General features: G+C 43.7%; 1 protein-coding gene across 1 annotated transcript in view; it reads right to left on the bottom strand.

Annotated features, from left to right (window-relative positions):
* LOC139555933 (XK-related protein 6-like) overlaps nucleotides 1-27,206 on the bottom strand; it is a 153,363-nt gene extending 126,157 nt beyond the window's left edge. The window contains exon 1 of the mRNA XM_071369331.1: nucleotides 26,034-27,206. Within this exon, the coding sequence (XP_071225432.1) occupies nucleotides 26,034-26,623 (590 nt within the window). The 5' untranslated portion in view covers nucleotides 26,624-27,206. The remainder of the gene's footprint in view (nucleotides 1-26,033) is intronic.
* Nucleotides 27,207-27,427: the final 221 nt, after the last annotated feature.

Below are 27,427 nucleotides of genomic sequence, written 5' to 3'. Positions count from 1 at the left end.
GTGTATGAGTCAACTGTGCTGAAGAAGCTGAATGATCCAGACCGTTCCAAAGCAACTGGCCTTGATAACATTCCTGCCAGATTTCCTAAGGGACGCTGCGGTAATTACCACCCCGTGTGTAACTCACATTGTAAATCTGTCTATTGAACCAAAGATTTTTCTCAGTGAACTAAAAACTTGTAAGGGTCATTCCTCTATATTAAAAAAAGAAAATAAGTTACATCATGAAAACTGTCGGCTTCTCTCAATCCTGTGTATTTTAGGCCAAGGTTTGAGCAGATTGACAGTTATATGTCCTTACATAACCTACTGCATGAGCTCCAATCTGGCTTCAGGAAATCCCATTCCACCGACACTTGCCTACTATGTCTGACTGACCACATAAGGAAGGAAAAGGAAGTAGATGGAGGGACATTTTGTGCTATGGTTATGTTAGATCTCCAAAAGGCATTTGATATAGCGAATCGTGAGATTCTGTTAATCAAACTAAGAGCCATGGGATTTAACAATTTAGCAGTAAAATGGGTTAGCGCTTATCTGTAAGGAAGAAAACAGATGGTGAATATGGATGGGACCCTGTCTAAACCCAAAATCTTGAACTGCGGGGTACCCCAAGGGAGTGTTCTGGGTCCACTTTTCTTTCTGTTGTATATAAATTATTTGAAATCTGCCTTTACATGTGACCTTTTCCTATATGCAGATGATTCTCCACTGTTAGTTTCTCACAAAGACAAAAATGTGGTTGAGATGTCCCTCAGTGCTGAACTTCTGAATGTCAGTAAATGGCTATATGACAATAAGCTGTCATTTCACCTTGGAAAAACAGAGTCCATCTTGTTTGGGTTCAAAGTGGAACTGGGGAAATCCTCTGATTTTAAGGTGGTAACATAGTAGTCACAGCAAAAGACTCAGTTAATTATCTTGGATGTTAAGTATCTTGGATGTTAAGTATCTTGGATGTTAATTATCTTGGATGTTAATAAGTATCTTGGATGTGTTCTAGATAACCATCTGACAGGGAGAGCATGGCACAAAACGTTATCTCCAAAGAGAACCATGCAATTAGGTTCCTGGCAAGAACCTCCAAATATCTGGATAAGAAATGCAATTGTAGCATTGTCAGGGGGCTGTTGTTCAGTGCCACTTCGACTATGCATGCTTTTCCTGGTATAACAGTTCTCCCAAGATAAATTAATAAATTGCAGACATCTCAAAAAAAGTGTCAAGATTATTCTTAAACTTCCAGCACTTACTTATCTTGATCATTGCCACTGTGAAAGCTTCAGATGGCTCAAAGTGGAGGAGGCTCTCCTCCTGTAACGGCTCTCGAGTAGACCAAGGCGCAGTGGTAAGTGTTCATGATTTGAATTCCAAAAACACTCAAACTAAATAACAAAATAGAAAAATGAAAACGCACAGTTCTGTCAGGCAACAGTAACTAAACAGAAAACAAGATCCCACAACCTAACGGTGGGAAAAAGGGCTGCCTAATAAGTATGATCCCCAATCAGAGACAATGATAGACAGCTGCCTCTGGTTGGGAACCACACTCGGCCAAAAACAAAGAAACAGAAAACATAGAATTTCCCACCCGAGTCACACCCTGACCTAACCAAGCATAGAGAATAATAAGGATCTCTAAGGTCAGGGCGTGACACCTCCTCTCTCTTCTACATCAGAACGTCCCTAGGTACACCTACGTAATTACTTAAAGTAATTAAAGTAATTACTTTAACTTAGTCCGGGATACCTACGTAATTACTTTAACTTAGTCCAGGATACCTACGTAATTACTTTAACTTAGTCCGGGATACCTACGTAATTACTTTAACTTAGTCCGGGATACCTACGTAGCTACTTTAACTTAGTCCAGGATACCTACGTAATTACTTTAACTTAGTCCGGGATACCTACGTAATTACTTTAACTTAGTCCGGGATACCTACGTAGCTACTTTAACTTAGTCCAGGATACCCATAACTATTCCACTAGAAGGAGTGAAACTGAAGTTGTTCCTTCTAGATGTAATAGTAGTATGGGGGAAATAAGCGTGTTTGTACTCAGCTGCCATACTTTGGAATAATCTTCCAAAAGAATTTAAAACTTAGAACCTCCATAGGTAGTTTCAAGATCTCGCTGGGAAAAAAAATAGCTAAATAGTAGCATGTCTCAAAAGTGTGTCGTAAGAGTATAGTACGTCGCTGAGAAGGATATGCCCAGGATAGCTGTGTATCATACTGTGATTGTTTTATATATTAGGGATTGATTGTTTTATATATTAGGGATTGATTGTTTTATATATTAGGAGCATGTGAGACAAGGGAGATGTACCAGTCCATAGATGTTTATTAGGAAATTAAACTATACTAATTCTCTCATGTTGTCTATTTTACCTTTATTTAACTAGACAAGTCAGTTAAGAACAAATTCTTATTTTCAATGACGGCTTAGGAACAGTGGGTTAACTGCCTTGTTCAGGGGCAGAACGACAGATTTTCCCTTGTTAGCTCGGGGATTCGATCTCGCAACCTTTCAGTTACTAGTCCAACGCTCTAACCATTAGACTACCTGCCGCCCCATGCAGAACATTAATAGACAAGAACAGCTCAAGGACAGAACTAAATCAATACAATTTTCTTTAAAGGCACACGCAGCCTACATATCAATACATACACAGAAACTATCTAGGTCAAATAGGGGAGAGGCGTTGTGCCGTGAGGTGTTGCTTTATCTGTTATTTGAAACCAGGTTTGCTGTTTATTTGAGCAATATGAGATGGAAGGAAGTTCCATGCAATAATGGCTCTATATAATACTGTACGCTTTCTTGAATTTGTTCTGGATTTGGGGACTGTGAAAAGACCCCTGGTGGCATGTCTGGTGGGGTAAGTGTGTGTGTCAGAGCTGTGTGTAAGTTGACGACGCAAACAATTTGGGAATGAACAACAATTGTATCTGTCATTGTCTGTTGCCACTAGACCTTGCTGCTCCCCCCCCCCCCCCCCCCCACCCCCCCATCCAAAAGGACCACAATGGAAATAAGCGTCTAAGCTGTATTGTGTTATTGTCACGTTCCTGACCTTATTTCCTTTGTTTAGTATGTGTTTAGTTGGTCAGGACGTGAGCTGGGTGGGCATTCTATGTTATGTGTTTCTATGTTGGGTTGTCAACTAGCCTGATATGGTTCTCAATCAGGGGCAGGTGTTTTACGTTTCCTCTGATTGAGAACCATATTAAGGTAGGCTGTTCTCACTGTTTGTTTGTGGGTGATTGTTGCCGTGTCTGTGTTTGTGCGCCACACGGTACTGTTTTCGTTCGTTCACGTCGTTTATTTGTTTTGTATTTTGTCAAGTGTGTTTTTCGTCTTCGTTGCTTTAATTAAAAGATATGTATTCAACCCACGCTGCGTTTTGGTCCGATCCATGCTCCTCTTCAGACGAGGAGGAAGACGAGCGTTACAGTTATCCTTGATTCTTTTCTTCAATGGTATGTGGAGGCGTCACTGGCTGGAGCGCCATTACATGTATTTAAAAAAAAAATGGTTTCAATAATTCAATCAATCAACAAGAGACAAGCCTACTTCTCTCCTTGAATAAGTCTAGTATAAAAACATGCTAAAGCTTTTGTGAACTATAGCTTTTCCTGGGATTTCGCTAGAACAGGAATAGCGGAGAAGCTGGAGACATAGCCTATAGCCCACAGTAACAGCTGGAAGAGCAGGCTAGAGACATAGCCTATAGCCCACAGTAACAGCTGGAAGAGCAGGCTAGAGACATAGCCTATAGCCTATAGCCCACAGTAACAGCTGGAAGAGCAGGCTAGAGACATAGCCTATAGCCCACAGTAACAGCTGGAAGAGCAGGCTAGAGACATAGCCTATAGCCCACAGTAACAGCTGGAAGAGCAGGCTAGAGACATAGCCTATAGCCCACAGTAACAGCTGGAAGAGCAGGCTAGAGACATAGCCTATAGCCCACAGTAACAGCTGGAAGAGCAGGCTAGAGACATAGCCTATAGCCTATAGCCCACAGTAACAGCTGGAAGAGCAGGCTAGAGACATAGCCTATAGCCCACAGTAACAGCTGGAAGAGCAGGCTAGAGACATAGCCTATAGCCCACAGTAACAGCTGGAAGAGCAGGCTAGAGACATAGCCTATAGCCCACAGTAACAGCTGGAAGAGCAGGCTAGAGACATAGCCTATAGCCCACAGTAACAGCTGGAAGAGCAGGCTAGAGACATAGCCTATAGCCCACAGTAACAGCTGGAAGAGCAGGCTAGAGACATAGCCTATAGCCTATAGCCCACAGTAACAGCTGGAAGAGCAGGCTAGAGACATAGCCTATAGCCCACAGTAACAGCTGGAAGAGCAGGCTAGAGACATAGCCTATAGCCCACAGTAACAGCTGGAAGAGCAGGCTAGAGACATAGCCTATAGCCCACAGTAACAGCTGGAAGAGCAGGCTAGAGACATAGCCTATAGCCCACAGTAACAGCTGGAAGAGCAGGCTAGAGACATAGCCTATAGCCTATAGCCCACAGTAACAGCTGGAAGAGCAGGCTAGAGACATAGCCTATAGCCCACAGTAACAGCTGGAAGAGCAGGCTAGAGACATAGCCTATAGCCCACAGTAACAGCTGGAAGAGCTGGCTAGAGACATAGCCTATAGCCCACAGTAACAGCTGGAAGAGCAGGCTAGAGACATAGCCTATAGCCCACAGTAACAGCTGGAAGAGCAGGCTAGAGACATAGCCTATAGCCTATAGCCCACAGTAACAGCTGGAAGAGCAGGCTAGAGACATAGCCTATAGCCTATAGCCCACAGTAACAGCTGGAAGAGCAGGCTAGAGACATAGCCTATAGCCCACAGTAACAGCTGGAAGAGCAGGCTAGAGACATAGCCTATAGCCTATAGCCCACAGTAACAGCTGGAAGAGCAGGCTAGAGACATAGCCTATAGCCCACAGTAACAGCTGGAAGAGCAGGCTAGAGACATAGCCTATAGCCCACAGTAACAGCTGGAAGAGCAGGCTAGAGACATAGCCTATAGCCCACAGTAACAGCTGGAAGAGCAGGCTAGAGATGTGTAGTTGAAATAAGAAGCTAAATAGATTTTAGGTCGTTCAGTAGCTAAATATTAGGCCTGTAAATATTTAGACCTACCTGGGGAAAAAAGGACAAGAAAAAAGAGATGGATAGATCTTTTCCTGTGAGCTAAAGAGGAGAAGCTGTAGCTGAGAGGACTAGAGATGTGTAGCCTAAGATAGAAATAGGCGTATGCAACCCATCATTCGTTAGCCTAAAACTGCAGAAATTACACAGTGAAAGATTGTTTCAAATCAGATGATGAAATGCCAGGTAGCCTTGGATAGGCTATACTGTGTGGACTCCCCGGGCTGCTTTCCGGGGGCACGCAGCCCGAGAAATCTCCACCAATTCATTATGTTTTTTTAAAGACAAGAAAATAATCATACCAGGTTAAAACAACACATTGCAAAAGTCTAAGCTGCAAACTGCAGTCATTTAAATAACCGCTAAAAAGCCCCAACGCACATACAAGGAACGCAGCATCTTCCTCCAGCATCCTCTTCCAGCATCCTCCTCCAGCATCCTCTTCCAGCATCCTCTTCCAGCATCCTCCTCCAGCATCTTCCTCCAGCATCCTCTTCCAGCATCCTCCTCCAGTATCCTCCTCCAGCATCTTCCTCCAGCATCCTCTTCCAGCATCCTCCTCCAGCATCCTCTTCCAGCATCCTCTTCCAGCATCCTCTTCCAGCATCCTCCTCCAGCATCCTCCTTCAGCATCTTCCTCCAGCATCCTCTTCCAGCATCCTCTTCCAGCATCCTCTTTCAGCATCCCCCTCCAGCATCCTCTTCCAGCATCCTCTTCCAGCATCCTCTTCCAGTATCCTCCTCCAGCATCCTCCTCCAGCATCCTCTTCCAGCATCCTCTTCCAGCATCCTCTTCCAGCATCCTCTTCCAGCATCCTCCTCCAGCATCCTCTTCCAGCATCCCCCTCCGGTATCCTCCTCCAGCATCCTCTTCCAGCATCCTCTCCCAGCATCCTCTTCCAGCATCCTCCTCCAGCATCCTCTTCCAGCATCCTCTTCCAGCATCCTCTTCCAGCATCCTCTTCCAGCATCCTCTTCCAGTATCCTCCTCCAGCATCCCCCTCCAGTATCCTCCTCCAGCATCCTCTTCCAGCATCCTCTTCCAGCATCCTCTTCCAGCATCCTCTTTCAGCATCCTCTTCCAGCATCCTCCTCCAGCATCATCCTCCAGCATCATCCTCCAGCATCCTCCTCCAGCATCCCCCTCCAGCATCCTCCTCCAGCATCATCCTCCAGCATCCTCCTCCAGCATCCCCTTCCAGCATCCTCCTCCAGCATCATCCTCCAGCATCATCCTCCAGCATCCCCCTCCAGCATCATCCTCCAGCATCCCCCTCCAGCATCATCCTCCAGCATCCTCTTCCAGCATCCTCCTCCAGCATCATCCTCCAGCATCCTCCTCCAGCATCCTCCTCCAGCATATTCCTCAGTTGCCCTGATGATTTACTTACTACACCTGCCGAGCAAATATTCTGTCCCGATTGTCCAATCGTACCGATGTGGAAGTCCCACTCAGGGGTATGTACTATACCGATTACTAGTTCACTACGATTTGACTGAATTATTAAATGGTTCTCAGATGGTCACAGCCCATAGACCAGGCTAACGTACTGAAGGGTATTTCATCCCCTACTGTACCAGAGCTCCCTATACTAGGAAAAACATACACAGTTCCTTACAAAAACTCTTCCATTTCAACTTATCTGCTCACTATGTATTTTCTTACACACGTCTCCACCTGTGTATTAGAGGTGGCTGGTGGGAGGAGCTATAGGATGTGTGTGTGTGTGTGTGTGTGTGTGTGTGTGTGTGTGTGTGTGTGTGTGTGTGTGTGTGTGTGTGTGTGTGTGTGTGTGTGTGTGTGTGTGTGTGTGTGTGTGTGTGTGTGTGTGTGTGTGTGTGTGTGTGTGTGTGTGTGTGAGTGAGTGTATGTGAGAGTGTATGTGAGAGTGTATGTGAGAGTGTATGTGTGAGTGTATGTGTGAGTGTGTGTGTATGTGTGTGTGTGTGTGTTTATGTGAGAGTGTGAGAGTGAGATAGAGGACAAAGACAGCTAGTAAAAAAAGAGAGGGGATGTGAAGTTGATATTTACAGAATCAAAGACCTACACAACTTTCTAATGAATTTCCTCAGGGGAGATGAGCCTGTTTAGGCAGACACTGATTTGGACTTCCACTGATTACGCTGTCCATCACACACACACACAAACACACACACACACACACACACAGCTGAGTTCAAGGAGACACCAGCGCACTGAACCCTCCTGCAAACAAACCAACTAGCTTAAGGTTTTGAAGGTTTCAGTAATTATGTTGATGTACAGCATATCGAAGTCATTTAGCAGATGTCTTATCCAGATCGACTTACAGGTGCAATTAGGCTAAAGTGCCTTGCTCAAGGGCACAGACAGATTTTTCACCTTGTCAGTTCGGAGACTTTTCACCTAGTCAGTTCGGAGACTTTTCACCTTCTCAGCTCAGGGACTTTTCACCTAGTCAGCTCGGTGTAACGACGGGTGAGTGAAATGAATGAGGAGTCAACTGCAGAGAGCGAAATGTACGGGAAAACGCTTTAATGTCCTTCGAAAACGTAACAGGTCCAAACATGGGTGAATGCCCAAAACACTGGCGCTAAACAAACCCCAAACCTTGTTACAAACACTGGACAGCGAAAAACCCAAAAACAGACACGAAACATCACCACACATAACAACTAATAAGCCCGCACAAACACTAGCGGGAAAAACGAACATAAATAACACCCATCCCAAAACCCCAACAAGGAACAGGTGAAAACAATTAGACAGAAACAAACGAAAAGGAAAAAGGGATCGGTGGCAGCTAGTAGACCGGTGACGACGACCGCCGAGCGCCACCCGAACAGGAAGGGGAGCCACCTTCGGTAGTATTCGTGACACTCGGGGACTTTTCACCTTGTCAGTTCAGAGACTTTTCACCTTCTCAGCTCAGGGACTTTTCACCTAGTCAGTTCGGGGACTTTTCACCTAGTCAGCTTGGGGACTTTTCACCTAGTCAGCTTGGGGACTTTCACCTAGTCAGTTCGGGGACTTTTCACCTAGTCAGCTCGGGGACTTTTCACCTAGTCAGCTCGGGGACTTTTCACCTTGTCAGCTCGGGGACTTTTCACCTAGTCAGCTCGGGGACTTTTCACCTAGTCAGTTCGGAGACTTTTCACCTTGTCAGCTCAGGGACTTTTCACCTAGTCAGCTTGGGGACTTTCCACCTAGTCAGCTCGGGGACTTTTCACCTTGTCAGCTCAGGGACTTTTCAACTAGTCAGCTCAGGGACTTTTCACCTTGTCAGCTCAGGGACTTTTCACCTAGTCAGCTTGGGGACTTTTCACCTTGTCAGCTCAGGGACTTTTCACCTAGTCAGCTTGGGGACTTTTCACCTAGTCAGCTCGGGGACTTTTCACCTTGTCAGCTCAGGGACTTTTCAACTAGTCAGCTCAGGGACTTTTCACCTAGTCAGCTCAGGGACTTTTCACCTAGTCAGCTTGGGGACTTTTCACCTAGTCAGTTCGGAGACTTTTCACCTTGTCAGCTCAGGGACTTTTCACCTAGTCAGTTCGGGGACTTTTCACCTAGTCAGCTTGGGGACTTTTCACCTTGTCAGCTCAGGGACTTTTCACCTAGTCAGCTTGGGGACTTTTCACCTAGTCAGCTCGGGGACTTTTCACCTTGTCAGCTCAGGGACTTTTCAACTAGTCAGCTCGGGGACTTTTCACCTAGTCAGCTCGGGGACTTTTCACCTTGTCAGCTTGGGGACTTTTCACCTTGTCAGCTTGGGGACTTTTCACCTAGTCAGCTCGGGGACTTTTCACCTAGTCAGCTCGGGGACTTTTCACCTAGTCAGTTCGGGGACTTTTCACCTTGTCAGCTTGGGGACTTTTCACCTTGTCAGCTTGGGGTTTTTCACCTAGTCAGCTTGGGGACTTTTCACCTTGTCAGCTTGGGGACTTTTCACCTAGTCAGCTTGGGGACTCAAACCAGCAGCTTTTCGGTTACTGGGACAACTCTCTTAACCTCTAGTCTACCTGCTAGTATTATGTGTTCCGATTTTTCTTTCACAGACGACGGTAATTGGTTGATCACAAAACCTACACTAGCATCTATTTTTGAAACAACAGAGCAGCCACAGTCTAATTTTCTGTGTTATGGCCTGAATAAAAAAAAATATGAAATGTAGATTTTTTCTCACTGGTCTACACATAATGCCCCACAATGCCAATGGGAATAAAATGTTTTTTGTAATTTTGACAAACTAATAAAAAATGAAAAGCTGAACTTCCTTGAGTTGTTATGGCAAACCTAAATAAGTTCAAGAGTAAAAATGTGCTTAACAAGTGATTTTTGAATGACTACCTCGTCTCTGTACACAGACATAAAATTATCTGTAAGGTCCCTCAGTTGAGCAGTGAATTTCAAATACAGATTCAACCACAAAGACCAGGGAGGTTTTCCAATGCCTCGCAAAGAAGGGCACCTATTAGTAGATGGGTAAAAATAAAAAAAGAAGACATTGAATATCCCTTTGAGCATGGTGAAGTTATTAATTACACTTTGGATGGTGTATCAATACACCCAGTCACTACAAAGATACTGGCGTCCTTCCTAACTCAGTTGACGGAGAGGAAGGAAACTGCTCTGGGATTTCACCATGAAGTCAATGGTGACTTTAAAACAGTTCCAGAGTTGAATGGCTGTGATAGGAGAAAACTGAGAATGGATCAACAACACTGTAGTTACTCCACAATACTAACCTAATTGACAGAGTGAAAAGAAGGAAACCTGTATAGAATAAAAAATATTCCAAACCATTCATCCTGTTTGCAACAAGGCACTAAGGTAAAATTGCTAAAAATTTGGCAAAGAAATTAACTTTATGCCTCCCGAGTGGTGCAGTGGTCTAAGATATCAGTTCAAGCTGCGTTGCTACAGATGCTGGTTCGATACCCGTCTGTGTCGCAGCCGGCCGTGACCGGGAGACCCATGAGGCGACGCACAATTGGCCCAACGTCGTCTGAGTTGGGGGAGGGTTTGGCCGGCCTGGATGTCCTTGTCCCATCGCGCTGTAGCGACTCCTGTGGCGGGCCGGGAGCATGCACGCTGACACGGTCGCCAGGTGTACAGTGTTTCCTCTGACACATTGGTGTGGCTGGCTTCCGGGTTAAGCGGGCATTGTGTCAAGAAGCAGCGCGGCTTGGCGGGGTTGTGTTTTGGAGGACGCACGGCTCTCAACCTTTGCCTCTCCTGAGGCTGTACGGGAGTTGAACTGATGGGACAAGACTGTAACTACCAATTGGATATGATGAAAAGGGGGTAAAATAATATATATAATAAGAAAGAAATTAACTTTATGTCCTGAATACAAAGCATTATGTTTGGGGCAAATCCATCAAAACACTTCACTGAGTACCACTCTTCATATTTTCAAGCATGGTGGTGGCTGCATCATGTTATGGGTATGCTTGTCATCGGCAAGGGCGAGGGAGATTTTTAGGATAAAAAGAAACTGAATAAGCGCAATCGAAATCCTAGAGAAAAACCTGGTTCAGTCTGCTTTCCACCAGACACTGGGAGACAAATTCACCTTTCAGCAGGACAATAACCTACAACACAAGGCCAAATCTACACTGGAGTTGCTTACCAAGATGACATTGAATGTTCCTGAGTGGCCTAATTACAGTTTTGACTTAAATCGTCTTGAAAATATATGGCAAGACTTGAAAATTGCTGTCTAGCAATGATCAACAACCAACTTGACAGAGCTTGAAGAATTGTAACCCACTCGAGTCAATTGACGCCCCGGTGCGTCAATCTAAGTAACATAATACAAAACTCCCCATCAAAATCCGTCAGTTTAGGGAAAGGGAAAGGGGGATACCTAGTCAGTTGTAAAGGGAAAGGGAAAGGGGGATACCTAGTCAGTTGTATAGGGAAAGGGGGATACCTAGTCAGTTGTGCAACTGAATGCCTTCAACTGAAATGTGTCTTCCGAATTTAACCCGATCCCTCTGAATCAGAGAGGTGCAGGGGGCTAAAGATATCTGGGGGGGTTTCATGGCTGCGTCTCAATCCACCGCATCCGCCTATGTCACCCTTCCTCAGCTGCGGTGGAAAGTGGCAGAGCTACAGCGGTGTTCGTCAGACCAGAAAACATCCTGAAAATTGGTCTTCTCACAAAAAAACGTATGTAATATCCAAACAGTTTGGCCCCAAACTGGCCCCGAACACAATGGTGTTCTACGACCCCCAACAAAAGTGTCCCGGGACTGGTCTGAATTCAGCAACTGTCACGTTCGTCATTCTTCTATTTATTAAACGAAACGAAGAACACTTAAACAAACTATACAAAACAACAAAACGAACGTGAAGCTAAATACGAAAAGTGCAGACACAGGCAACTTACACATAGACAATAACCCACGAAATACCCAACGGAATATGGCTGCCTAAATATGGTTCCCAATCAGAGACAACGATAAACAGCTGCCTCTAATTGAGAACCAATCTAGGCAACCATAGACATACAAACACCTAGACCAGTAAACACCCCATAAACATACAAAACCCCTAGACAAGACAAAACACATACATCCCCCATGTCACACCCTGATCTAACCAAAATAATAAAGAAAACAAAGATAACTAAGGTCAGGGCGTGACAGCAACGTTGATGTGCCAACTTTTGTCCGAACCGTTTTGGCTACAAACGAATGGCCCCCACTGTAGAAAAGGGGGGGACTCTCGCGAACATGATGGTGTACTCTGTTTTGTTCTACAACCCCCACAAGGGACTCGTTCAATGGAACCCATGCAAACGAATGGAAGCATGGAGGTGGTTTAAATATGTGAGCAAAAATACAAAAAATATTTCCTGAGCTTTCGTTATATCTCCTAGGTATAGGACAGACATTTCAAAACCTTATTCCTTTTGATACATTTTTTTACTGTCATTTTTGCCATTTATGAATGTGTTATTCCGTGCTTTTCTATGGGCTATAGTAGTAAAGCCCATCCCCGACTGTATAGATAAATTATATAAAATATGACGGGAAAAAAGCTTTGAAAAACTTTATGTGACAGAAAGATTATTTCAACTCAGTTCTTTATTGAATCAGATGTCTCATTCGTCATAAAACCCTTTGATGTGACCAATTACTTTAACAACGACTTCATTGGCAAAGTGGACAAACTCAGAGAATTAAATACCAACAACAAACAGTGAAGCCATTATATTTATGCATAAAATACCTAATTATGAAAGAAAACCAATATACATTTTAATTTTGTAAAGTTTGTGTGGAAGAGATGGAAAAAAGTATTACTGGCTATCAGTAACATGGGTTACACTTTAGTTGGACAGTCCATCTGTAGATGCTTTAGACGTTGTCAGTAACATTTCAACTAACTATCTGCTAACTCTAACCCTAGCTCTAACCTGAACCCTTTTTCCGTACCCTAAACCTAACCCTAACCTTTGCAAACAGTTGTTTATCAAAATATAGTTTGTTTGTTGATAGTATGAACATTTTTAGAGCTTCTACAGTTGGAAACATACTGTATCGTCAATCTGAAATGGTCAAGCGCCCTTTACTGGTCCTAACAATATGGATGCAAGATGGCGCAGACAGAGAGGGCTGCCTCGCTTCTAGTCCTAGCCCTTCTAGTCCTACTCCTTCTAGTCCTAGACTAGTCCTACTCCTAGTCCTTCTTGTCCTAAAATAGTCCTTCTAGTCCTAGTCCTTCTAGTCCTAGACTAGTCCTAGACTAGTCCTTCTAGTCCTTCTAGTCCTAGTCCTTCTAGTCCTAGACTAGTCCTTCTAGTCCTAGACTAGTCCTAGACTAGTCCTAGTCCTTCTAGTCCTAGACTAGTCCTAGACTAGTCCTAGACTAGTCCTTCTAGTCCTAGACTAGTCCTAGTCCTTCTAGTCCTAGACTAGTCCTAGACTAGTCCTTCTAGTCCTAGACTAGTCCTAGACTAGTCCTTCTAGTCCTAGACTAGTCCTAGTCCTTCTAGTCCTAGACTAGTCCTAGTCCTAGTCCTTCTAGTCCTAGACTAGTCCTAGTCCTAGTCCTTCTAGTCCTAGACTAGTCCTAGTCCTAGTCCTTCTAGTCCTAGACTAGTCCTAGTCCTAGTCATTCTAGTCCTAGTCCTTCTAGTCCTAGTACTTCTAGTCCTAGGCTAGTCATTCTAGTCCTAGTCCTTTTAGTCCTAGTCCTTCTAGTCCTAGACTAGTCCTAGTCCTTGTCCTTCTAGTCCTAGACTACTCCTATCCCTTGTCCTTCTAGTCCTAGTCCTTCTTGTCCTAGACTAGTGTTTCTAGTCCTTGTCCTTCTAGTCCTTCTCCTTCTAGTCCTTTGCACAAGCATTTCGCTACACTCGCAATAACATCTGCTAACCGTGTGTATGTGACCAATAACATCTGCTAACCATGTGTATGTGACCAATAACATCTGCTAACCATGTGTATGTGACCAATAACATCTGCTAACCATGTGTATGTGACCAATAACATCTACTAACCATGTGACCAATAACATCTGCTAACCATGTGTATGTGACCAATAACATCTGCTAACCATGTGTATGTGACCAATAACATCTGCTAACCATGTGTATGTGACCAATAACATCTGCTAACCGTGTGTATGTGACCAATAACATCTGCTAACCATGTGTATGTGACCAATAACACCTGCTAACCATGTGTATGTGACCAATAACATCTGCTAACCATGTGTATGTGACCAATAACATCTGCTAACCATGTGTATGTGACCAATAACACCTGCTAACCATGTGTATGTGACCAATAACATCTGCTAACCATGTGTATGTGACCAATAACATCTACTAACCATGTGTATGTGACCAATAACATCTACTAACCATGTGACCAATAACATCTGCTAACCATGTGTATGTGACCAATAACATCTGCTAACCATGTGTATGTGACCAATAACATCTGCTAACCGTGTGTATGTGACCAATAACATCTGCTAACCGTGTGTATGTGACCAATAACATCTGCTAACCATGTGTATGTGACCAATAACATCTGCTAACCATGTGTATGTGACCAATAACATCTGCTAACCGTGTGTATGTGACCAATAACATCTGCTAACCGTGTGTATGTGACCAATAACATCTGCTAACCATGTGTATGTGACCAATAACATCTGCTAACCATGTGTATGTGACCAATAACATCTGCTAACCATGTGTATGTGACCAATAACATCTGCTAACCGTGTGTATGTGACCAATAACATCTGCTAACCATGTGTATGTGACCAATAACATCTGCTAACCACGTGTATGTGACCAATAACACCTGCTAACCATGTGTATGTGACCAATAACATCTGCTAACCATGTGTATGTGACCAATAAAATTAGATTTGAACAGCCCAAGAATGTTAAAGAGCCCTTTACTGGTTCTAACAGCCTACCAATCAGCTTGCTGCCGGCTCTTAGCAAACTTTTTTGGGGGAACAAAATGGTGTTTGACCAGATATTATTTACCATCATCTGTTCATGGAAAAACAAATGTGTTATGGCTTTTCAACCTCTACCATATCATGGGTTGTGAGCCATCTATCTATTAGAAAGGGGGATACCTAGTCAGTTGTACAACTGAATGCATTCAACTGAAATGTTATTCCGCATTTAACCCGACCCATCTGAGTTAGAGAGGTGCAGGGGGCTGCCTTAATCGACATCCACGTCTTCAGTGCCCAGGGAACAGTGGGTTAACTGTCTTGCTCAGGGGCAGAACGACAGATATTTACCTTGTCAGTTTAGGGATTCCATCCAGCAACCTTTTGGTTACTGGCCCAGCGCTCTAACCACTAGGCTACCTATAACACAGAAGGCATTCTTTAATGGAACCTTCTCTAATGTTAAACATGGAAAGTGTGGTGTATCGCAGGGCAGCTCTCTAGGCCCTCTACTCTTTTCTATTTTTACCAATATCCTGCCACTGTCAATAATCAAAATCTGTATGTCCACGTATGCTGATGATTCAACCATATACGCGTCAGCAACCATAGCTAATGAAGTCACTGAAACCCGTAACAAAGAGTTACAGTCAGTTTTAGAATTGGTGGCCAGTAATAAACTGGTCCTGAACATCTCTAAAACTAAGAGATTTGGTATTTGGTACAAATCATTCCCTAAGGTCTAGCCCTCAGCTGGATCTGATAATTAAAAATGTGCCTATTGAGGAGAGTAAATGACTTGGTGTTATCTTAGATTGTAAACTGTCACAGTCAAAGCATATATATATTCAATGGTTGTAAAGATGGGGAGAGGTCTTTCTGTAATAAAGAGATGCTCTGCAATCTTAAAACCACACTTGACTAAACTAGAGTCCTACAGGCTCTAGTTGTATCCTATCTTGGCTACTGCCCGGTGATGGTAAGGTTCTGGCCCGAATGAAGCTACAACTGGCCCAGAACAGAGCAGCACGTCTCGCAATGTTCACATAGAGCTAATGATAACTAAATCCATGTTGATCTTTCCTGGCTCAACTTTAAAGAAGACATTGTTTGTATCATTTCTCGTTTTTGTTTTTTTTGGAAGAAAAAATGTAGTGTGTTAAATTAAAAGCTCAAAAAACGATCTACTCAATCAAGTAACATACTGCTCTGACAGACATTCATATTCCACAAGACATGCAACCAGAAGTCCTTTCACAGTCCCGATAGCCAATAACGAATTCAAGGCAACGCACAGTAATATATAGAGTCGTGATAGCATGGAACTCACTGACATCTTAAATCACTCAAGCAAGCGTCAACATTAGCTTTTTTTTATTATTATTTTTTAAACTACTAAAACGCCTAATAAAATCACAGCACAACACCTCTGACCTAAAATAGCTTGTAGCATCTCCCTCCGGAGCACCTCTGGTGTTTGGGTTCAAGTTGAAGATAAGACGTGCCCTTGGCATCAGGATATCATGGCCTGCTGGGAGACAGCAATTGTAAGCAAAGCCTCAGGAGAGTAAGGACTTCAGTCGTGCTACGTATGATATGCTACTCTGCTCAGCTCACTGACTAACAGATGTTGTGAGAATCTCTCAGGTTGTTTAAAGAACATTGATTGGTGCAGTAGGATATCAGGGCCCTCAGTAGAGCTAAGTATTATTGATGAATTTGAATGTTGTGTAGAAAGTGTGTGTATTCTCAATTTTCTATGTAGTTCTGTCCTTGAGTTGATACCTAAGTATGTACCCGATCTGTGTGTGTGTGTGTGTGTGTGTGTGTGTGTGTGTGTGTGTGTGTGTGTGTGTGTGTGTGTGTGTGTGTGTGTGTGTGTGTGTGTGTGTGTGTGTGTGTGTGTGTGTGTGTGTGTGTGTGTGTGTGTGTGTGTGTGTGTGTGTGTGTGTGTGTGTGTGTGTGTGTGTGTGTGTGTGACTGGTGGAAGCTGCTGGGTGTAAATGTGGTGGAAGGAGGAGTTGCTGAGGAACTTTAGGGGGAGGAAATTCCATACGATTCAAGGTTACTGAGTTCACGTCTGATCACGTCTGAGTCAAGGACCTTAGGTAAAACTCAGTGGTGGGGCGTAGTGAACTAAATTCCAATCTTGGTAACGTTTTAAGTAGTTAATTCCGTTTTTTTTTTTGCCTTGTAGTGGTGTAGCTAACTATTGGAACAACACAGTAATTTTTTGTTGTTGTTGTGCAAAAAAATGTATTAAAATATGGATGAGGTATGCAAGAACGTCCTTTTTTGGCATCAGACATGCCTAATTCACACTTGAAAACCTTTTTGCGTGCCTAATTCTCACTGTTTGTGATTAATAGACCAACTCAAATGATCTGTTTTTATAATTTGTAGTCTATGACATTACAGATTTAGTTCATATGTTTTTTTCACAAAAGTAGTTTGGAAGCAGTGAACTATGTTTTCCTACGTAACTTTAGTTAAGTAAACTATATTTACTGTATCTTAACTTCTTCCAGTGTGAAGTAATTCATAACTTGGTAAACTATATTTTCATTGTAGCTTCCCTAACACTGGTGAAACTCCCATCTGAATCTAGTTCAGTTTATATGAGCAGGAACTTAATGACTCCCATCTGAATCAGGTTCAGTTTATATGAGCAGGAACTTAATGACTCCCATCTGAATCTAGTTCAGTTTATATGAGCAGGAACTTAATGACTCCCATCTGAATCTAGTTCAGTTTATATGAGCAGGAACTTAATGACTCCCATCTGAATCTAGTTCAGTTTATATGAGCAGGGACTTAATGACTCCCATCTGAATCTAGTTCAGTTTATATGAGCAGGAACTAAATGACTCCCATCTGAATCTAGTTCAGTTTATATGAGCAGGAACTTAATGACTCCCATCTGAATCTAGTTCAGTTTATATGAGCAGGGATTTAATGACTCCCATCTGAATCTAGTTCAGTTTATATGAGCAGGAACTTAATGACTCCCATCTGATTCTAGTTCTGTTTATATGAGCAGGAACTTAATGACTCCCATCTGAATCTAGTTCAGTTTATATGAGCAGGAACTTAATGACTCCCATCTGATTCTAGTTCAGTTTATATGAGCAGGAACTTAATGACTCCCATCTGATTCACAGGGACATTGTTCATTTTATGAGCATAGCGGGTTGTAACTGAATAAAACGCTAGGCAACAACACCTCCTCAACACAGGGGCCACACAGGGGCCCCACAGGGGTGCATACTCAGGCTCCTCTTGTACTCAATGTTCACCCATGACTGAGTGGTCATGCACATTTCCATCTCAATCATTAAGTTTGCAAACGACACAACAGTGGTAGGACTGATTACCAACAACAGATGGCACAGCCTACAGGGAAGGAGGTGATGGCCCTGGCGGGAAAGGTGCCAGGAGGTGACAGGATGCTCTCAATGGTGCATCTGTAGAAGTTTGTGAGGATCTTAGGGGGCTGAAGCCGAATTTCTTCAGCCTCTTGAGGTTGAAGAGGTGCTATTGCACCTTCTTCACCACGCTGTCCATGTGGATGGACCACTTCAGGTTGTCAGTGATGTGCATGCCAAGAAACTTGAAGCTTTTCACCCTCTTCACTGTGGCCCCTTCGATGTGGATGTGGGAGCGCTCCCTGTACTGTCTCCTGTAGTCCATGATCAGCTCCTTCATTTTGTTGACGTTGATGAGGGAGAAGTTAATTTCCTGGCACCTTTCCCGCCAGGGCCATCACCTCCTTCCCTGTAGGCTGTGCCATCTGTTGTTGGGAATCAGTCCTACCACTGTTGTGTCGTTTGCAAACTTAATGATTGAGATGGAAATGTGCATGACCACTCAGTCATGGGTGAACATTGAGTACATTGTTGGAGCTAGAAACACAAACATTTAGCTAGGTATTACTGTTGGAGCTAGAAACACAAGCATTTAGCTAGGTATTACTGCACTGTTGGAGCTAGAAACACAAGCATTTAGCTAGGTATTATTGCACTGTTGGAGCTAGAAACACAAGCATTTAGCTAGGTATTACTGCACTGTTGGAGCTAGAAACACAAGCATTTGGCTAGGTATTACTGCACTGTTGGAGCTAGAAACACAAACATTTAGTTATATATCACTGTACTGTTGGAGCTAGAAACACAAGCATTTAGCTAGATATTACTGCACTGTTGGAGCTGGGAACACAAGCATTTAGTTAGATACTACTGCACTGTTGGAGCTAGGAACACAAGCATTTAGCTAGGTATTACTGCACTGTTGGAGCTAGAAACACAAGCATTTAGTTAGGTATTACTGTTGGAGCTAGGAACACAAGCATATTGCTAGGTATTACTGTTGGAGCTAGAAACACAAGCATTTAGCTAGGTATTACTGTACTGTTGGAGCTAGAAACACAAGCATATTGCTAGGTATTACTGTTGGAGCTAGAAACACAAGCATTTAGCTAGGTATTACTGCACTGTTGGAGCTAGAAACACAAGCATTTAGCTAGATATTACTGCACTGTTGGAGCTGGGAACACAAGCATTTAGTTAGATACTACTGCACTGTTGGAGCTAGGAACACAAGCATTTAACTAGGTATTACTGCACTGTTGGAGCTAGAAACACAAGCATTTAGTTAGGTATTACTGTTGGAGCTAGAAACACAAGCATATTGCTAGGTATTACTGTTGGAGCTAGAAACACAAGCATTTAGCTAGGTATTACTGTACTGTTGGAGCTAGAAACACAAGCATATTGCTAGGTATTACTGCACTGTTGGAGCTAGGAACACAAGCATTTAGCTAGGTATTACTGTACTGTTGGAGCTAGAAACACAAGCATTTAGTTAGGTATTACTGTTGGAGCTAGAAACACAAGCATTTAGCTAGGTATTACTGTTGGAGCTAGAAACACAAGCATTTAGCTAGGTATTACTGTTGGAGCTAGAAACACAAGCATTTAGCTGGGTATTACTGTACTGTTGGAGCTAGAAACACAAGCATTTAGTTAGGTATTACTGTTGGAGCTAGAAACACAAGCATATTGCTAGGTATTACTGTTGGAGCTAGAAACACAAGCATTTAGCTAGGTATTACTGTACTGTTGGAGCTAGAAACACAAGCATTTAGCTGGGTATTACTGTTGGAGCTAGAAACACACGCATTTAGTTAGGTATTACTGTTGGAGCTAGAAACACAAGCATTTAGTTAGGTATTACTGTACTGTTGGAGCTAGAAACACAAGCATTTAGCTGGGTATTACTGTTGGTGCTAGAAACACACGCATTTAGTTAGGTATTACTGTTGGAGCTAGAAACACAAGCATTTAGTTAGGTATTACTGTACTGTTGGAGCTAGAAACACAAGCATTTAGCTAGTATTACTGTTGGAGCTAGAAACACAAGCATTTAGCTAGGTATTACTGCACTGTTGGAGCTAGAAACACAAGCATATTGCTAGGTATTACTGTTGGAGCTAGAAACACAAGCATTTAGTTAGGTATTACTGTTGGAGCTAGAAACACAAGCATTTAGCTAGGTATTACTGTTGGAGCTAGAAACACAAGCATTTAGCTGGGTATTACTGTTGGAGCTAGAAACACAAGCATTTAGCTAGGTATTACTGTTGGAGCTAGAAACACAAGCATTTAGCTGGGTATTACTGTTGGAGCTAGAAACACAAGCATTTAGCTAGGTATTACTGTTGGAGCTAGAAACACAAGCATTTAGCTGGGTATTACTGTTGGAGCTAGAAACACAAGCATTTAGCTAGGTATTACTGTTGGAGCTAGAAACACAAGCATTTAGCTGGGTAATACTGTTGGAGCTAGAAACACAAGCATTTAGCTAAGTATTACTGTTGGAGCTAGAAACACAAGCATTTAGCTGGGTATTACTGTTGGAGCTAGAAACACAAGCATTTAGTTAGGTATTACTGTTGGAGCTAGAAACACAAGCTTTTAGCTAGGTATTACTGTACTGTTGGAGCTAGAAACACAAGCTTTTAGCTAGGTATTACTGTTGGAGCTAGAAACACAAGCATTTAGCTGGGTATTACTGTTGGAGCTAGAAACACAAGCATTTAGCTAGGTATTACTGTTGGAGCTAGAAACACAAGCATTTAGCTGGGTATTACTGCACTGTTGGAGCTAGAAACACAAGCATTTAGCTAGGTATTACTGTTGGAGCTAGAAACACAAGCATTTAGCTAGGTATTACTGTTGGAGCTAGAAACACAAGCATTTAGCTAGGTATTACTGTTGGAGCTAGAAACACAAGCATTTAGCTTGGTATTACTGTTGGAGCTAGAAACACAAGCATTTAGCTATGTATTACTGTTGGAGCTAGAAACACAAGCATTTAGCCTGGTATTACTGTTGGAGCTAGAAACACAAGCATTTAGCTAGGTATTACTGTTGGAGCTAGAAACACAAGCATTTAGTTAGGTATTACTGCACTGTTGGAGCTAGAAACACAAGCTTTTAGCTAGATATTACTGCACTGGGTATTACTGTTGATATTACTGATCTGTTGGAGCTAGAAACACAATCCTATTGATGCACCTGCGATAACATCTGCAAATCTGTGTACGTGACCAATAAACATTGATTTGATTAGACTTTTATTTGAGTTGCTTCGTTTATTAGATGGGTCATTTTGGGATTTGCTAGATTTGGAAGGGAAGGAAGACACTTTTAAATTAAATATGTGTGGGGACTGGGGACAACATCAAAACAGCTTTAAAACCCATCTGTCTGATGAGAGAGAGACAGCTGTCGAGTGTGAACACACACACACAGCCACACAGAAACACACACACACACACACACACGATACAGACCCGATATTTTATCATTCCATGAGTCAGGTAAAAAAGGTCAAATGAATTTCGCTGGATGCATAACTAGGCTACACACATGAAAATAAGACACATTGAGACCACAGCTAATGTCATCTGAGCTGCCAGCGTCTCTACTAGCACTGGCCACACACAGAAGCAGCCGTCATGCATTACAGCTACATTTCCCATTAAATGTCAGGCTCTGCACCAAAAAAAAAAAAAAAAAAAAAAACGACTCTCTACTCTGAGAACCTCAGTCTAAATCTATAGATTGGCTCCGGCTCAGTGTGCCAGCAGCCCAGCATTTTACAGCGACGCTGTCACATTCTACTACTAGCCGCTGCATGTCACGTCAGTGAACATCAATTAGACCTCGAGTAGGCTAGCCTCGCCTAACGGACGACCGTTATCATTTTGAATATTAGCCCAGCAGTGAAATGTAAACGAAGTCCGAGCCAGGACTGGATGACGTCATGTCTGTGAGAGAGGGGGGGGGGGGGGGGGGTTTTATGCATAACGGTAGCCATGAAAAAAGACACTAGTCTCGCTGCCGCTGGTTTGCAGAGTTGAGTAGGCTGTTTTCGTGAGGGCGTGTGGACCGTTGGCGCCTAGAATCCTCACAATATAACAGCACGCCTGATTCCAGCTCTCACAAAAAGCATCTCTCTCTCTCTCTCTCTCTCTCTCTCTCTCTCTCTCTCTCTCTCTCTCTCTCTCTCTCTCTCTCTCTCTCTCTCTCTCTCTCTCTCTCTCTGTCTCTCACAAAAAGCATATCTCTCTCTCACTCTCACTCTCTCTCTCTCTCTCTCTCTCTCTGTCTACATCTCTCTCTCTCTCTCTCTCTCTCTCTCTCTCTCTCTCTCTCTCTCTCTCTCTCTCTCTCTCTCTCTCTCTCTCTCTCTCTCTCTCTCTCTCTCTCAATTCAATTCAATTCAATTCAAGGGGCTTTATTGGCATGGGAAACATGTGTTAACATTGCCAAAGCAAGTGAGGTAGGTAATATACAAAAGTCAAATAAACAATAAAAATGAACATTAAACATTACACATACAGAAGTTTCAAAACAATAAAGACATTACAAATGTCATATTATATATATGCAGTGTTGTAACAATGTACAAATGGTTAAAGCACACAAGTTAAAATAAATAAACATAAATATGGGTTGTATTTACAGTGGTGTTTGTTCTTCACTGGTTGCCCTTTTCTTGTGGCAACAGGTCACAAATCTTGCTGCTGTGATGGCACACTGTGGAATTTCACCCAGTAGATATGGGAGTTTATCAAAATTGGATTTGTTTTCGAATTCTTTGTGGATCTGTGTAATCTGAGGGAAATATGTCTCTCTAATATGGTCATACATTGGGCAGGAGGTTAGGAAGTGCAGCTCAGTTTCCACCTCATTTTGTGGGCAGTGTGCACATAGCCTGTCTTCTCTTGAGAGCCATGTCTGCCTACGGCGGCCTTTCTCAATAGCAAGGCTATGCTCACTGAGTCTGTACATAGTCAAAGCTTTCCTTAAGTTTGGGTCAGTCACAGTGGTCAGGTATTCTGCCACTGTGTACTCTCTGTTTAGGGCCAAATAGCATTCTAGTTTGCTCTGTTTTTTTGTTAATTCTTTCCAATGTGTCAAGTAATTATCTTTTTGTTTTCTCATGATTTGGTTGGGTCTAATTGTGCTGTTGTCCTGGGGCTCTGTGGGGTGTGTTTGTGTTTGTGAACAGAGCCCTAGGACCAGCTTGCTTAGGGGACTCTTCTCCAGGTTCATCTCTCTGTAGGTGATGGCTTTGTTATGGAAGGTTTGGGAATCGCTTCCTTTTAGGTGGTTGTAGAATTTAACGGCTCTTTTCTGGATTTTGATAATTAGTGGGTATCGGCCTAATTCTGCTCTGCATGCATTATTTGGTGTTCTACGTTGTACACGGAGGATATTTTTGCAGAATTCTGCATGCAGAGTCTCAATTTGGTGTTTGTCCCATTTTGTGAAATCTTGGTTGGTGAGCGGACCCCAGACCTCACAACCATAAAGGGCAATGGGCTCTATGACTGATTCAAGTATTTTTAGCCAGATCCTAATTGGTATGTTGAAATTTATGTTCCTTTTGATGGCATAGAAGGCCCTTCTTGCCTTGTCTCTCAGATCGTTCACAGCTTTGTGGAAGTTACCTGTGGTGCTGATGTTTAGGCCGAGGTATGTATAGTTTTTTGTGTGCTCTAGGGCAACGGTGTCTAGATGGAATTTGTGGTCCTGGTGACTGGACCTTTTTTGGAACACCATTATTTTGGTCTTACTGAGATTTACTGTCAGGGCCCAGGTCTGACAGAATCTGTGCAGAAGATCTAGGTGCTGCTGTAGGCCCTCCTTGGTTGGTGACAGAAGCACCAGATCATCAGCAAACAGTAGACATTTGACTTCGGATTCTAGTAGGGTGAGACCGGGTGCTGCAGACTGTTCTAGTGCCCGCGCCAATTCGTTGATATATATGTTGAAGAGGGTGGGGCTTAAGCTGCATCCCTGTCTCACCCCACGACCCTGTGTGAAGAAATGTGTGTGTTTTTTGCCAATTTTAACCGCACACTTGTTGTTTGTGTACATGGATTTTATAATGTCGTATGTTTTACCCCCAACACCACTTTCCATCAATTTGTATAGCAGACCCTCATGCCAAATTGAGTCGAAGGCTTTTTTGAAATCAACAAAGCATGAGAAGACTTTGCCTTTGTTTTGGTTTGTTTGGTTGTCAATTAGGGTGTGTAGGGTGAATACATGGTCTGTTGTACGGTAATTTGGTAAAAAGCCAATTTGACATTTGCTCAGTACATTGTTTTCATTGAGGAAATGTACGAGTCTGCTGTTAATGATAATGCAGAGTATTTTCCCAAGGTTACTGTTGACGCATATTCCACGGTAGTTATTGGGGTCAAATTTGTCTCCACTTTTGTGGATTGGGGTGATCAGTCCTTGGTTCCAAATATTGGGGAAGATGCCAGAGCTAAGGACGATGTTAAAGAGTTTTAGTATAGCCAATTGGAATTTGTTGTCTGTATATTTGATCATTTCATTAAGGATACCATCAACACCACAGGCCTTTTTGGGTTTGAGGGTTTTTATTTTGTCCTGTAACTCATTCAAGGTAATTGGAGAATCCAATGGGTTCTGGTAGTCTTTAATAGTTGATTCTAGGATTTGTATTTGATCATGTATATGTTTTTGTTCTTTATTCTTTGTTATAGAGCCAAAAAGATTGGAGAAGTGGTTTACCCATACATCTCCATTTTGGATAGATAATTCTTCGTGTTGTTGTTTGTTTAGTGTTTTCCAATTTTCCCAGAATTGGTTAGAGTCTATGGAGTCTTCAATTACATTGAGCTGATTTCTGACGTGCTGTTCCTTCTTTTTCCGTAGTGTATTTCTGTATTGTTTTAGTGATTCGCCATAGTGAAGGCGTAGACTCAGGTTTTCCGGGTCTCTATGTTTTTGGTTGGACAGGTTCCTCAATTTATTTCTTAGATTTTTGCATTCTTTATCAAACCATTTGTCATTGTTGTTCATTTTCTTCGGTTTTCTATTTGAGATTTTTAGATTTGATAGGGAAGCTGAGAGGTCTCTCTCTCTCTCTGTGTCTACATCTCTCTCTGTGTCTACATCTCTCTCTCTCTCTGTCTCTCTCTCTCCCTCTCTCTACATCTCTCTCTCTGTCTACATCTCTCTCTCTGTCTCCATCTCTCTCTATCTCTCTCTGTCTTCCCAAAAAGCCTCTTCCCTCCCTATACCCACACAATGGTGTGTACAGTGCAGAGAGAGAGACACACTACAACAGAGAAGACATCAACTGTGCTCATGAAGGGCTAAGCTATTGAGCAGCAATGATGTGAGACCGGGTAACAGTTTGTCCTGTCAGTATAGGTGGGAGTGTGAGAGGGGGGAGGGGGGTGCAAGTCAAGTAAAGAGTCTCCTTTTATGGGGGGGGGGGGGGGGGGACAGTTTATAGAAGTACTACTTCTATAAAAAATCTACTGTTTTTGAAGTAGAAGTTCATCCCCTGGACAGGAAGCAGCTAGTTCACAGGGCCTTATCCCAAATCTACATCCTTAATTCTGAGCACCAAGCAGTGATGCATTGGGTCCTATTTTTACAGTCTTGAGTTTGACTCATCCAGGGATCGAACTCCCAACCTTTAATCTCAGAGCGGACTGTGAATTGGTGGGCAAGTGCAAGCAAACAATCCCTCGTGTGAAAACGATAAGACTACTGGTGAAACCAGACACACATACACACGAATCAGACCAGACGGACAGATCACTGTTGGTTGTGTGTTCATCATCATCATGTACCAAGGGTTATACCAGGTGAGCACAGGAGGACGAGAGGAGAAGAGAGGAGATGAGGGTTGTGAATGGGTTTCATATGGTGGGTGAGGAAGAGGAAGAGGAAGGGTTTCAGGTGGTGTGTCAGTAGGCACCCAGACACCGAGACAGACAGACAGACAGACAGACAGACAGACAGACAGACAGACAAACAGACAGACAGACAGACAGACAGACAGACAGACAGACAGACAGACAGACAGACAGAATCTTTTGGTTCATCTTACCTCCATACTTGTCCCATCTGGAAGATGTGTATGAGGGCCTGCCACAGCCACACAGAGAGCAAGCAGCACCTGTCCCTTCCCTGTGCGCTCAGCCCCGCCGCAGCTCTCCGGTTGCTCAGCCCTTCCACAGAGCCCAGACCGCCCCCGGTGTAATCCTGCACGAACCACCTGAAGCTCAGGATCTGGACCAGCACCGAGGGCACCAGCACCAAGAAGAGGGTGAGTCCGGACCAGAGGTAGTCATGCTTGTGGTAGTAGTCGATGGCCAGCGCCAGGTCTGTCCCCACGTCCCAGAAGAACACGAACAGGGCCAGGATGATCCACAGACAGTCCAGCCAGAGGCGTTCTTCCTGCTGCGGCCGCCCCGGCCGTGCGTCCTCTTGTCCTCCCCCGCTTCTCCTCTTGTCGTGGAGGTAATGCAGACAGGCGCTCCGGCAGCCCCAGTAACAGGACGAGGTGTTGCAGCAGTGGCAGATGTGGAAGGAGCTGCCTTCCCTCGGGTCGCCCTCGCCGGTCCCCACCACCTCGTCCAGGTTGTGCAGCTGGGCGAATCCCCGGACAACCCCCCGACCATCGGATTTCGCTGCCATCTTGCTCTCTGCTGAAGCGTCTCACACCTCCGGCTTCCGGGGTTCGTGACGACACTTCCCTGACACCTGTTTTCCGAGCGCCAAACGTGTGAGCCATCTAAAAAAAGCGGGGAGGCAGTGCGGCAGCGTCTCCGGGTCGGTTCCCAGATTGTGTCCAGGCGGCAGCGGTAGCGTCACAGACGTAACCCATCTTCTCTCTCGGTATGTAATGTGGTACCGCTGAAGAGGAGAGGAGGGTAGCCTGGTTACAGCTAGCGAGCTACTACTACTCTGGTCTATTCAATACCTGTACCTAATAATCTATCTATCTACTAGAGCCTTTCATAGCCTCGTCATCCAGTGTTTTCTGTTATTCTGCAGCAGCTCACCCTCTCCCTCTCCTTCCTTCCCCCAGCTGCAGGGCTGAATGCCACGAGATAACCGTTCTTCCCATGACTACCTAATTCATCCCCCCCACCCTCTCTCTCTCGTTTGCTGTCTCTCTCTCTCTCTGTCTCTCTCTCTCTCCCCACCGCTCTCTCCCTCTCTCTCTCTCTCACTCTGTCTCTCTCCCTCTGTCTCTCCCTCTCTCTCTCCCTCTGTCTCTCCCTCTCTCTCTCCCTCTGTCTCTCTCTCTCCCTCTCTCTCTCTCTCTCTCCCTCTGTCTCTCCCTCTGTCTATCTTTCTGCTAAACGTGGTTGCCACCTAGTGTTTTGTTTAAAGCCCCAAATATGGAAGAAGAGGACTGCATGATGTAATGCTGCGTTTGGGCGTACAGGGTGTTTATTAACCCCTTGTCCAATGAGCTCTCTGTCTGCCCCCCCC

This window comes from Salvelinus alpinus, chromosome 27, assembly GCF_045679555.1.
Source record: "Salvelinus alpinus chromosome 27, SLU_Salpinus.1, whole genome shotgun sequence".
In the NCBI taxonomy this organism is placed as follows: domain Eukaryota; kingdom Metazoa; phylum Chordata; class Actinopteri; order Salmoniformes; family Salmonidae; genus Salvelinus; species Salvelinus alpinus.
This window is presented reverse-complemented; position numbering and strand designations above follow the sequence as displayed.